The sequence below is a fragment of the Lactuca virosa genome, chromosome 3 (assembly GCF_052849685.1).
Source record: "Lactuca virosa cultivar CGN04683 chromosome 3, Lactuca_virosa_CGN04683_v6, whole genome shotgun sequence".
Classification (NCBI taxonomy): domain Eukaryota; kingdom Viridiplantae; phylum Streptophyta; class Magnoliopsida; order Asterales; family Asteraceae; genus Lactuca; species Lactuca virosa.
The window spans coordinates 47244601-47256725 of NC_136428.1; the positions used below are offsets into that span (position 1 = coordinate 47244601).

Sequence of the window (12125 nt, forward strand, 5' to 3'; positions counted from 1 at the left end):
TTTATATCCATGCGTAGGTGAGATTATGATCTACAAATCTCGTTTAGACTCCGTTGGCTAATTTTTGACTTTATTTTTATTATATTATTTTTAGTAGGTCGGGACTGGAAAACTCCGTTAGAAATTCATAACTTCTTCATCTGACGTCCGTTTTCGTCTGTCTTTTTACCGTTGGACTACTATCGATGAGATCTTCGATTCTCATTTAGATTGTTTCGGCTAAAGATCACTCGATCTCAATTTCGAGATTTGGGCTGCATACCCTTAAGCTGAAATTTAGAAAAATCATAACTTCCTCATACGAAGTCAGATTTGGGCGTTCTCTTTATGCACGCTCTCGGTTTAACGTATTCTACGACTTTCGTTTAGATCGCTAAAGCCAAATATCGCTCTATCGTAAATTCACTATTTACGTCGCGTTGTGTCGTGTCGGTTCTGTCGCGAAACTTCGACAGGTCATAAATTCTTCGTTATAACTCGGATTTCGACATTCTTTATATATTCGGAATCCTTGTAACATATACTACAACTTTTATTAAGACTATTCATTCTTGTTACTTCAAAACGAGTTCCAATGGTTGACCTAGACTATTATATCGTCATTAATGCATAGCCCAGAAACACGGACGTTACATTTAAATAGGGCCAAAACTCTAAAATTTCGGGTTGGGACACTGCACACTTACGCCCTGCGTAGGACTAGTACGCCTTGCGTAGAGCATTAAGCCCCCGCGTTTTACACCCCTTCCTACGTCATGCGTAGGAAGTATATTACGCCCTGCGTAAGGACCAGAACCACCCACCCTGCACGCCCCATCGTGCGTCTTGTCGCACTTGCTGCAGCGGCCCCGACCATGCTGGCCCCTCGATATCGAATCAAAAACATTGGGCCTCTTTCCCGAACCCTCAGAACTCTGAACCTGATCTGACTTCCTCTTATTCTCCATCTCCAGTTCAATCTCCCTCTTTATGTATTTCCGTCTCGTACTCCCGAGGGGGCCCCGGTTGTACATTTATGTTAAAATTATATATTTAATATAAAATAGATATACAAAATAGATGAAGAGTTGAAGACAATTAATGAATATTGAAGATGTAGTGAATTGGTCATATATTTTTGGACATGCCAGTATTTTATATTTGTAATGTTGGATTTTTCTTTGTAAGATTGTTGTAATTGTCGTTTTGTAATGTGAGATTTTTAAAATTTTAGTTTCTAAAGAATTAGGTTTTAAGTTTTTAAAGTTATTAAAAACAGTATTTTTAGCCTAAAACAAAGCAGTTTTTTAGTAAAAAAAAAATCCAATTTTAAGCCTATGAACCGGGGGAACGGGGGAACAGAGGCGGCATCGGGGCCGATGGAGGTAACTCGGGGGGGGGGGGGACCGGGGGCTATGTAAACGGGGAATCCGAGGGCGGGACCGGGGGCGGGGGCAACAACTGATTTCGTGGGCGGGGGCGGGGCAACTATTTCCGCTCCCGTTTGGTCCCGTTGACATCCCTACTTGCAACTGGATCTACTCACAAACTGTCTGATATCGCTCCTCAATATCTCGTGATATCTCGCTTTCTTCATCTCCTCACCTGCCACATAGTGCGGAACCAGTAACGCCCTCTCTCTAAACATAACAGTGATCTCTGTCACCGTCTCAGTAGTCTAACGAAGGTCCTGAAACTACCTCGCCAACCGTTGGACCTCAATCATCGATGCAAACTCAGTCCAAAACCTCATCACGAAATCCTCGCAAGTCATCGACTCAACCGCCTCGCCTCCCAAGGCGTGTCCAACCTCCTCCTACCAGTCTCGAGCTCTGTCTTTTAGAAGATAGGATGCAAGTCTGAACTTTTCCCCCTTGGGGTAACAACTAGTACGGAAGGCGTTCATAACATCCGCTAACCAACGCCTTCTCACAATCAGGTCCTTCTTCCTACAGAACTCTGGAGCCCCACATGCCCGAAACTCATAGAAAGTCAAAGTGCGAGCTCCCATCATCGCCACCATCTCAGAACGAAAATCGCCCAAGCGCTCATCCAGAATCTCCATGATACCCTCGTTGATCGTACCGAAGATCATAGAAGTACGGGCCCATACTAACTTCCACATCTATCCGTACTTTCCTCAAGGACCGCCCCGATTTCCCCCAAGTTACTTTCCTATCAATCCAAACAACCTCTAGCAAGCAAAGCTCTCGGTACCGAATCACCTCCTAGGTTTTCCTAGGGCTACCACCACACCACCCTCCACCATCAGTTGCAGAAGGAACTCCTCCTAACATCCTCTAACTAACTTACGAACATAATTACATATTACTGACACCATATAATTTTTGAACGAAAGGTCTCACACTACGACAATTGGACTAAGACAAGAGCTGTGCAATAGGGTTAAACCTAACCTTCTAAAATTATCTAATCTCAGTGATATGTTACTTAGCGTATTCGCTTGCTAATTAGCTAATGTTAATGGGAACTCCTAAAAGCACAAAACAAGCAAGATTCGAGCCTTGAGTAATCAGAATCAAAACATAACCTAAACATGCCATCCTATCACTGACTGATCCAATACTAACATGTAAATCTATAAGCTCATACAGTAGGCATATAAAGGAATCTTTCCTAGCATTCTATCATGCAATCCTGAGCAGATCCTTAGCCCTAACCTAGCATGTGGTTCTTAAATTCATAATTCAAAGCATATCACATAGAACATGTATGGGGATTTTGGGAGAGTCACAAAGACATCTATCAAACCCGTTCTTTTATTAGAAAATCCTTTAATTAAAAAAATTCTTTTTATGAGAAATCTATCAAACCCTCATTTTGAGTTCAGACACACCCGATAGTATGCCCGAATCCCTCAAACCAAGGCTCTGATACCAACTTATAACATCCCAAAACCCAGAACCAAAAAAATTTGTTTTTATATTAAATAAAACAACAACCAGGCGTGTTTATCAAAACCATAAGAAAATCATAGTGTATCAATATTCATCCAAAATACATAAGAGTCAATAAAGTGGAAGATCATGGTGTGTGCGATGCGGTCATCCCGAGCTCTTCCCTTTGGAACCGGAAGTACCTAAAATATAAACTGAAAACCTTAAGCACAAAGCTTAGTGAGTTCCACAAAATACCGCATACAATGAACCTTACTCGACAACCTTCGGGCCCCGCCCAATATCGGGCCCCACCCGGAACAGATCTGTCAGTAACATGCGATGGGCCCTACCTTCGGGCCCCGACCAATATCGGGCCCCACCCGGAACAGATCTGTCAGTAACATGCGATGGGCCCTACCCAACACACTCATCAGGCCCCACCCGGTATACATACAACCACATACAACACATGCAAGAGTCACAAAGACAGTTAAGATACAAATAACAATAATCCATGGGCCGGTATTGGCGCCTTCAACTCGCTAAACAATGGGATGAGACTCGCCTCAATCTGCTAAAAATCAGATAAATGCTCGATTTAAAATATGATGAGAACTCGATTTAAAACAATCATTTGCATGCAAAGAAACTCAATTTTATATACTCAGATGTGATATAGACATAAAATATGAAGAAAATAAATTGCATACCTTATATTGATTATGTGACAACCCGAAATTTCTATATTGTACAACCGTTCAATTCAATCAAAGTCAGACTCGTTTCTATTATCTTTTAGCTTTGTTTAGAGTCTGTTTAAGTGTTCTAAGCCTAGTACCTTCAAAGTTAGGGTTTAGAAATGTGTTCCTTAAGTTCAACACTTATCAAAAGGGCCAAACACTCCTTCATGAGGAGTGTACGACCGTACACACCGTACACCCCCTTCCTGGCCGCATACTCTCACATATATATGTGGGACTTAGCCATTTTAATCACTTTTCACTCCTTCAAGCCAAGAAATCGATTCTCTTTCAACTATCATCAACTTTCATCATCTAGATCTTCAAAAATGTAAGAACTCCTTCCATTTCTTTGTGATTATCCTTCATGATCTTAGATCACCCTTTGATTTCATCCATAAAATTACTCTTTTTGGGTAGATCTTCAAGTGTTCTTCACTTTCACCAAGAACACCTACTAAGTTCTTGGACCTTAAGCAACCCTAAAGGCTTCTAATCCGTAAGTACCTCTTCCTATGCTTGTCATACTCTAGAAGCACTTGATTTTCATCTTAAAATGGACATCAAATGCATGAACACAATGAGTGTACGACTGTACACCCTTCATATGGCCGTACACCCCTTGTTTAGTGCATATTTGGCCTCAAACTCATGTTATACTCCAACACAAGATCATGGACACTTAGAGGATGCTAGATAGATCCTTAGACCACCTTTTTGGACATGATCTTCATGGAGTGTACGGTCGTACACTCCCTGGCCGTACACACCTGGCCGCACACATAAGTGGTCGTACACCTAATGGTCGTACACACACTTGTGAGGCCGTACACCCATTATATGCAATCTTTTGTACTTCTAACACTTCAATCTAAGTGTTCCATAGTCCCTAGGGTGGTTTCTTTTCATAATTAGTTGTATAAACACTAATTATATGCATATATGTGTCATTATATGCTTATTAGGACCCGTTTATGCTCGAGGTTTCACTTGACACTCATCATCCTTTTATCGATCTTTCATTCGTATCACTCACTGCAGGTGAGATCATACCCCTTAACTTACATTTTAAACGATTTTAAATGCTTTTATGGGGGAGAATACAGGTTGATAACATTATAGTTGTTATATCAATCATATGTGATTAATAACTATCAAACAGACAGAGTTCTTATACTTCAAACTGTGTTTTCAAACAAATTGCTTCAAATAGTTTTACAAGCTCTTTTATATGCAAAACTCTTTATCAAACTCTTTTAAGCTGATATTTTGTCAAAATCATGTTTATATAGATATAGTTATATAAGTAGGATTGAAAGGACTTAGGACTGATAACTCGCCTTATTTCATGTTCCTTGTTTGGTTGTGGACTTAGGGTATCTGTTGTTTGTCCGAATGTCATTTGAAACTTAGTTATATATACTATGTGTATGTATATAGATATCAAAGGTCTTCTTTCAGTTCAATACCTTTGAGTAGCAAAGGTGTACAAACATGTTCAATCATACAAACAACATTGCTAGTAAACTATAATAGACATAGTTTAGGAAATCACTACTACTATTTCTAGAACAATGAAACATACAAGAGTAAGTTCATACATGAGTCAGTTGAAACATACTATAACGAGAAACAATACTCAATATAAAGAGAAACAGAGAGAACATACTATACACTAGACAGAGAGAACATAATACATACTAGACAGAGAGAACATACACTACACTAGAACATACTATACAAATACAGGAATACTATAACATTAATGTGAGATACTACTGCATGGCTCGGCAATATACTGCTGTGTCACGTTTTGTACCCAGAGTCTCCTGGAGGGAGAGCGTGAATTTGTGTATAGATCTATACGGGATTGACCATCCCACACCTTGCTGCTAGCTACAGTGGGACCTGCAGGTCTACGGGTGATGAATGTCATATCATTTCGACGTCTCGAACGTCGTGTTATACTAGTCGATCAAGTATGGTTACAATCTTATCACATTTTACCTTAATTAAACAAACAGGTTTAAGGTAGTTAGTACATTGGTAGTTACTTAGATAAAACTACAGTACATCTTTATTTTCCCACTTCATTCACATTGTGATCTTCTCACATAAACGATAATGAAAACTATATTTTGGTAATGATAGTTTGGGAAAACACACACTTTTACAAAAGAACAAACATAAAGAACAGGTGGGTCTTGGTAGAAGACTACTTTAGTAGAAAATATAGGATTTTCTAAGAAGTTTACAAACATTTACACCAAACATTTACAAACACTTCCATATAAGCAATGACACTAAAATACTTATGAACTCACCAGCTTTAATGCTGATCTATGCTTTCAAAATAACTTGTATTCTCAGGTCACCAGTAGACAGGTACCGATGACCAGATTTTGAGAAGATGGAGCACATTCAAGACTCGTCTCTTATTTTGATTCATATTTTTGGTGTCTTATAAACTATACAGAACACACTTGTATTAAAATTATACTATAATGCAATGGATGATGTTGTTGCTTGTTTTACTATTATGCATTGTTGTGATACTGTACATGACGTCCTCCGCCCCCGAACGTTTCCGCCGTTCTGGTTTGGGGGTGTGACAGATTAGCTATAACTTGCTTGTTAAAAATCTCAAACCATGAACAATTTAGTGTATGAATTGGGGCTAGAATTTAATACATAATCATATTAGCATCGACAAAGATAATGGAGTAAACAAAAACCGAATATAAAATCACAATATCAGAATATAAAAGAACAAACCAAATTGAGGAAATAGAATCACAATGAAAAAATCACAAACCAACAAATATGAAACGAGTCGTCGACGACGGCTGTGGACAAACGAGATGGAGGTGGTGGATGAACGCGATGACACGGTGCAACAGACGACGATGACGGTGAAACAAACCAAAGATGGAAGACGAATGAGCGTTGATAGGAAGCGAAGAGTCATTTCCGTGGTTTTGTGTTTGAATATTGGGATGAGTTTTAGATGGGAGGGGGTAGATTGTAAAGTTTGTTAAAACTGAAAAAAAAATCGGCAAAATTGTCATTTTATTAAAAAATGTTATGTACAGTAAAAAGTCATTGTATATGAATCAACATAAATACTTTAAAAGATCTAATAAAGAGCGATACACAATTTTAGATATGTTTATCAAAATACACATATTTTTATTTATGTTTACAAAAATACACATATTTTTATTTTATTACTTTTTCCAATGAATATGGATTTAATTTTTTTTTTCCAATGAATACGGATTTAAGAGGTGGAATAGTTGTTTCACCTTGCAAAATAAGTTATGCTGCAGAAACATAATGTTATAAAAAAGTCACCTTTAACATTATAAAAAAGGCACTTTTATTACTACACCTACTTTGTAAGATCTCAGCCAAAAAGCTTTTCCAAAGCCTGCTTAATTCAGTAGAAAACAAAAAAACTCCATGGATTCTACTGCTTCATTCAGGATCAAATACTAAAGGCCATCTCACTGGAGTCCATCCCACTCAAAAACCACAATCATATCAACAAACTTGCTGCACACATCCCAAAATTCTTAACCTTTTTCTTCATCAATGGCTACGCAAGATCACCTCCACCTCCATGAACAACACCACAAACAGAGCTATGAAGAGCTGCTTTGCTCTTATTTAGGCATAAGTTTCGCAATCTTTCTAGGGTTCCTTCCTAAACAATCGCTTGCTTTGGTCACATCTCTCCAAACTCATGACGAATCACTCTCTAAAAGGCTCTTACAAGCAGAAGAACAACTCGAGCAGCTATACTCGCGAAGAAAGGAGGATTCCAAAGCGAATGCTAGGGTTGTTGAGATATTCGCTAGCCACCGCCACGGATGGCAGCAAGAAGAAAAACGCCTCCTCCGTCAGATCGACGAAAACGTGGAGGAGATTGCGAATTTGAGGGCTAAAGTGGAGGACCTCGAGATTAGGGTTGATGAGTTGAAAAGGGAAGTGAGTGAGAGAGACGAGTTGTTAAATTTTATGACGAATAGGGAGGATGATGGCGGAGGATACGGTGGCGACGGTGATGGAGAATTCTATGGAGAAATGTTGGGGTCTAGGTATGGGAAATTAAGGGTTTCAGATGAGGGGATTAACCATAACCATAACCATAACCATAACCTTAAGCATGATATCAATTACGGTAATAACAGTGTTATGGGAGATTGTTATATGGAAAGAGGGGTTCACAATGTGGATGATTTGGGCTCGATTTATGATGTGCATTCCATGTTTAAATCTTCAGAGTTTTCCAATTCCGAGGTTTCCAAGTTCTTGGCAGAAAGATCAAATCTTTGGCAGGTTATGAATGCTAATCTCCATTAAAGTTCATATGTTTGTTCTTTCATTACATGCATTCTTGTAGCTGAATGGTCCATCAAAACTTCAAATTCTGAATGATACCAAGTAATTTCATGAAGTTAAATTACTTATTGATCTCGTTAATTATTAAAATTAAGTTTAACTAATGATACCTTTTATCATGGGTGTCTTTATCAGCTACAGGTTGGCAATAGTGTCTCTATATAATATTAAACTCAACGTCTTGAATAAGATATTATTTGTATGTTATAGTTGTGAATTTAGGATGATAACTAGGAATCCCGATTTCTGTTTGGTGGTGGTGGTTGATTTCATCAATTGCAGTTTTGCAGTTTGAATGAAAGTTGGACCACTTCATCACTGGCTACCACTGCCCATGCAATTTTCCATTATTTCCATTTTTTTTATGATTTAAAGTCAAATCTTAAGCCAAAGAAATTGAAACCCGTTAGTCCTTTTCATATTTTGCACCAGTGACTGTTTTAATATATGTTGAAAAACTTAACTTATTAAGATAACCTTAAATCGTTCATAACATCAAAAAGTATGCTCTTAAGTGTTAAGCAATGGAACTAAATTGTTGTTGACCAGTTGGGTTGACTTTCCGAGTGCTAATTTCTGCAGGGTGTACAATATGAACCTGCCGAACAAGTTCATGATTTGAAGCACTATGTAACAAGGTAATCTTGCTTTAAAATTTAGATACATATCTATCATTAAGCATGAGTCTTTTGACATATCAAAAGTCAAAACTAAATCAATCATTTTTTTTTTATCAGGAGAGAATCCCCTTGGAAGGTGGATGGTGATTCATCCGGGGTTTCTGCAAAACTAAAATTGCTGGAACAAGAGCTTCAAAATTTGGAAAATATCGGATCAAATGATTTGTTAAAAGTCCCATCATTAATGAGAAAACAAGCAAAAAGATATCAAGCTCTATCCGGAAAAATCGATGATCTTTGCAGAAGAATGGTACCCACACACAACTCTAAATCCTCTTACATTATTTAATCATAATGTTATAGAGTCAAGTTTCATTAAAGAACCGAATCTAGGCCCTTGGATGAAAACAATCAACCGTCCGAGATTACAAAGCAGTTAGGCGGTTACATAACAGTTGGCTTGGTGGGGGCCCACAATTCTGTAACTGCCTAACTGCTTTGTAACCACCTACAAATCACGGCCGTGATTTGTAGGGGCCCACAATTGTGGTTTCTCTTTTGAACATGATTTTGTGTGCTTGTTTTTGAAAATAATTATGGTTATATAATATTTCAGCAGGAGAATGATCCTTGTGAACCAAATGTGGGTTTAGAGTTTCGAACACAAAGACAAACCGAGTTTTTACTAGAAGCACTTCGGCTTCAACAGCGTGCGTCTGAAACGGGTCAGAAGTTGATGGCATTACAAACAGAAACAGGGAATGGGAACGGGTGTAATTATGGTAGTGATTTGGTGGAAGGGCGTGCACGATTAACCACTAGACTCGCGTTAAACTCCATAAGAAATAATTTCAGGGATATTCAGAGAAATTTGGAGATATGGTTAGCCAGAATCATTGGTGATGTTGAAGGGATTTTGGCTAGAGATGGGGCTTCACGTGTCAATGAGTATTATATTTCTCCGAGATACCCTTTTGTTCAACACGAACGATTCTAAGTTTTTAACATTTTTTTTTGGTTTGATGAATTTAAAATCGATTGATTCATGGCTTGACGTGTACATGTTTTTGGCCAAATCTTTAAGTTGTGTTAGAATGTGGTTAAGCTTCCAACATTTAGAATGTTGACCTCCTTTCGGTGCATATGTGCATTGGATTATTTTGTTCTAACTACTGCAAATTTTCTGTATATTATTCCAACTAATATGTACTTCTGTTGCAAAAAAAAAAGGTCACACTTTTGTTCAGTCATAAACTCATGGTTATAATAGGAGTGTTATGGTCGTTTGATTTTTTATAAAATTATATGCTTTATGTCTTGTTATGTTAGAGTCTGCTTGATTTGTTATAATTGTATGATTTAGTTTTAGGCCACATTCATTTTATTTTATTAATATATTTTTTTTGCATCTAAGTGCTATTTGATAAATTGTTATATGAATGAATGATGTTTAAACATATAATTATATGACGAGATCAAATTTTTAAAAAGTATGAAGTTGATGGATTTTTTTTCCCAACTTTTATAATTTAGTCATTCTTTAAGTTCCAAGTCTTTAGAGTTGCAGAGCATTTGGAGATAGGCAATGGATGTTATGTCCTTATAAGGTTATACACAAAGTCTTTCATTTATGTGAAGCACATTACATGACCATTTTGCCCTTTGTGTCTATAAATGATACAAATACAAGGGCTGATAATTTCAACACATCACCATCAAGCACAAAAGGAACAATCACGTATATGACTGACTGCCGTGTCTAGATTTGGTGGGAATGAAAAATGATGATTTTTCACATTATTTTTGTTTCATGTGCCAAAATATGAAATAAGTTGAAAGAGAATAAGCTAAAATCCAACAGTTTAATGTCTGATTAAGATACCATTTCCATAAGTGGAGTCTGGATCTAGTACATTTTGGAGACACAAAAGACAGAAATCACCAACAATTAAAACATAATTCTTCTTCATAAACCCATATATATAATTAGGCATATATGCTCAACAAATTCAAGCAGCTGCTGCTTCAAGCAATTGTTTCACCTTGGTGATGTAGTCATTCATTGCCTCATCCTTGGATTTTGCTGTCAATCACAACAACAGAAACCACATTAATACAACAAAAAAATACAAAAAATAAATATATATATTTTTTTATAAAAAAAATATACACCTTCAACAGCCTTCCAAGCATCCCATTTAGCCCTGTCTCTCATGTTGAACATGCCCGGACGACCTATAAATCCAACAGAATAAACGCTTAAAAATGTCGTATATAAATGATGAGGATGAGGAGGAGGGCATTTAAGTCTTTTACACAAACACCAGTGTCAAATGCAGCAAGATAATAGGATACGTACTAGTGTTCACTGGTCCCACTGTGGCTTGCTTGAACAATCCGTACAGTATGAGCTTGTCCTCATTGGTGGTGCTCTCCGGGAGAGTCTTTGCCTTCTCAGCGTGCTCCTCAAAGTCCTCCTGTCAGTTATGGAAGTGGTTGCATAATTATCCAATAAGAAATTGATCCTTATCCTATAAGTAGTAATATTCTTCACGTAAAGGTTAACTACTAAGAATGGATGGCTTTTGCGTGTGGATCATGAATAGCCGATTAGGGAACACACAATTGATCATTATCCTTTTTAAGAACTAGTTACGTTCATCCATTCTTTTGCCATTAAAGTATAAAGAATTTTTCTTAAGGTCTGAAGAATCGGAGTATATCCCCCTCGCATAACCACTTACAAAGTAGCAGTTTAGGAACGGGAATCCCTAAAATTTAGTAGTTTCGCATCGCTAAAACGACCTAATTATACAGTACCAAAACTCGTGGAAGGTGATCAAATTCTGTGATGAAAAAAAACAGATCTGTGTAAAATTACTAAAATATCACATTCATCTCTTCTAATTAACAGATCAGTCATAAATGAAAATGGTGGATTTCATTAATTCACGGATGAACGCAAAAGATCACACATAAAAATAATAGGCGAAACGATCTGCACTACATATCAACGAAGGCAGGTGAAAAAATTGAATTAATTCAACAGAATAGGGGGATGAAATCAAGAATACCTTCAAACCCATATCTTCAAGAAAAAAATCACTGATTCAGTCGCTAGTGACGGTGGCGATGTGTGTGTTGTGTGTGTGAAGGGTGATGACTGGTGGGACTCCATTTATAGCAAGAAAAGGACTCCGGCGGAGAGATCAAGAAAAATGCCCTGAAGATTGAAATAGTTTACAGTTAAAACCCTTCAGATATAAACGAATGCAAAATAAACCTCCATTCCACATGTCACATGTGGCAAATGTGAAACCTTCTTCCACATTTTTATTTTATAATTTCATGGTATAAAACTTAATTGAATATATGGTGTAATAAAAATATTTTATTGAAATTTATATATTTGACGTACATTTTCCTATAGGAGAAACATAAAATTTTATTAATCAAAATCAAACCCATCCACTTTTTAAAAT

The 12125-nt window shown here is 37.3% G+C and overlaps 2 protein-coding genes across 3 annotated transcripts; one reads left to right on the forward strand and one right to left on the reverse strand.

Annotated features, from left to right (window-relative positions):
* Positions 1 to 7007: 7007 nt before the first annotated feature.
* On the forward strand, positions 7008 to 9831 carry LOC145165603 (Ribonuclease P protein subunit P38-like protein). Of its 2 annotated transcripts, none has more exons than XM_079084363.1 (4): positions 7008 to 7960; positions 8606 to 8661; positions 8761 to 8953; positions 9263 to 9831. In XM_079084363.1, exons 1-4 carry the CDS (start codon positions 7214 to 7216, stop codon positions 9638 to 9640), a joined length of 1374 nt encoding a protein of 457 aa, XP_078940489.1. In that variant the 5' UTR covers positions 7008 to 7213; the 3' UTR covers positions 9641 to 9831. The 2 variants fall into 2 exon arrangements, with proteins under 2 accessions (XP_078940489.1, XP_078940488.1); XM_079084362.1 differs by having other exon boundaries at positions 7009 to 7960; positions 9260 to 9831.
* Positions 9832 to 10491: 660 nt separating this feature from the next.
* Positions 10492 to 11839, reverse strand: ACBP6 (acyl-CoA-binding protein 6). The gene is made up of 4 exons (XM_079084364.1): positions 11718 to 11839; positions 11003 to 11120; positions 10816 to 10878; positions 10492 to 10726 (listed from the first exon to the last, which is right to left on the reverse strand). The coding sequence occupies exons 1-4, from the start codon at positions 11727 to 11729 to the stop codon at positions 10653 to 10655; spliced, it is 267 nt and encodes an 88-aa protein (XP_078940490.1). The 5' UTR covers positions 11730 to 11839; the 3' UTR covers positions 10492 to 10652.
* Between the last annotated feature and the right edge of the window lie 286 nt (positions 11840 to 12125).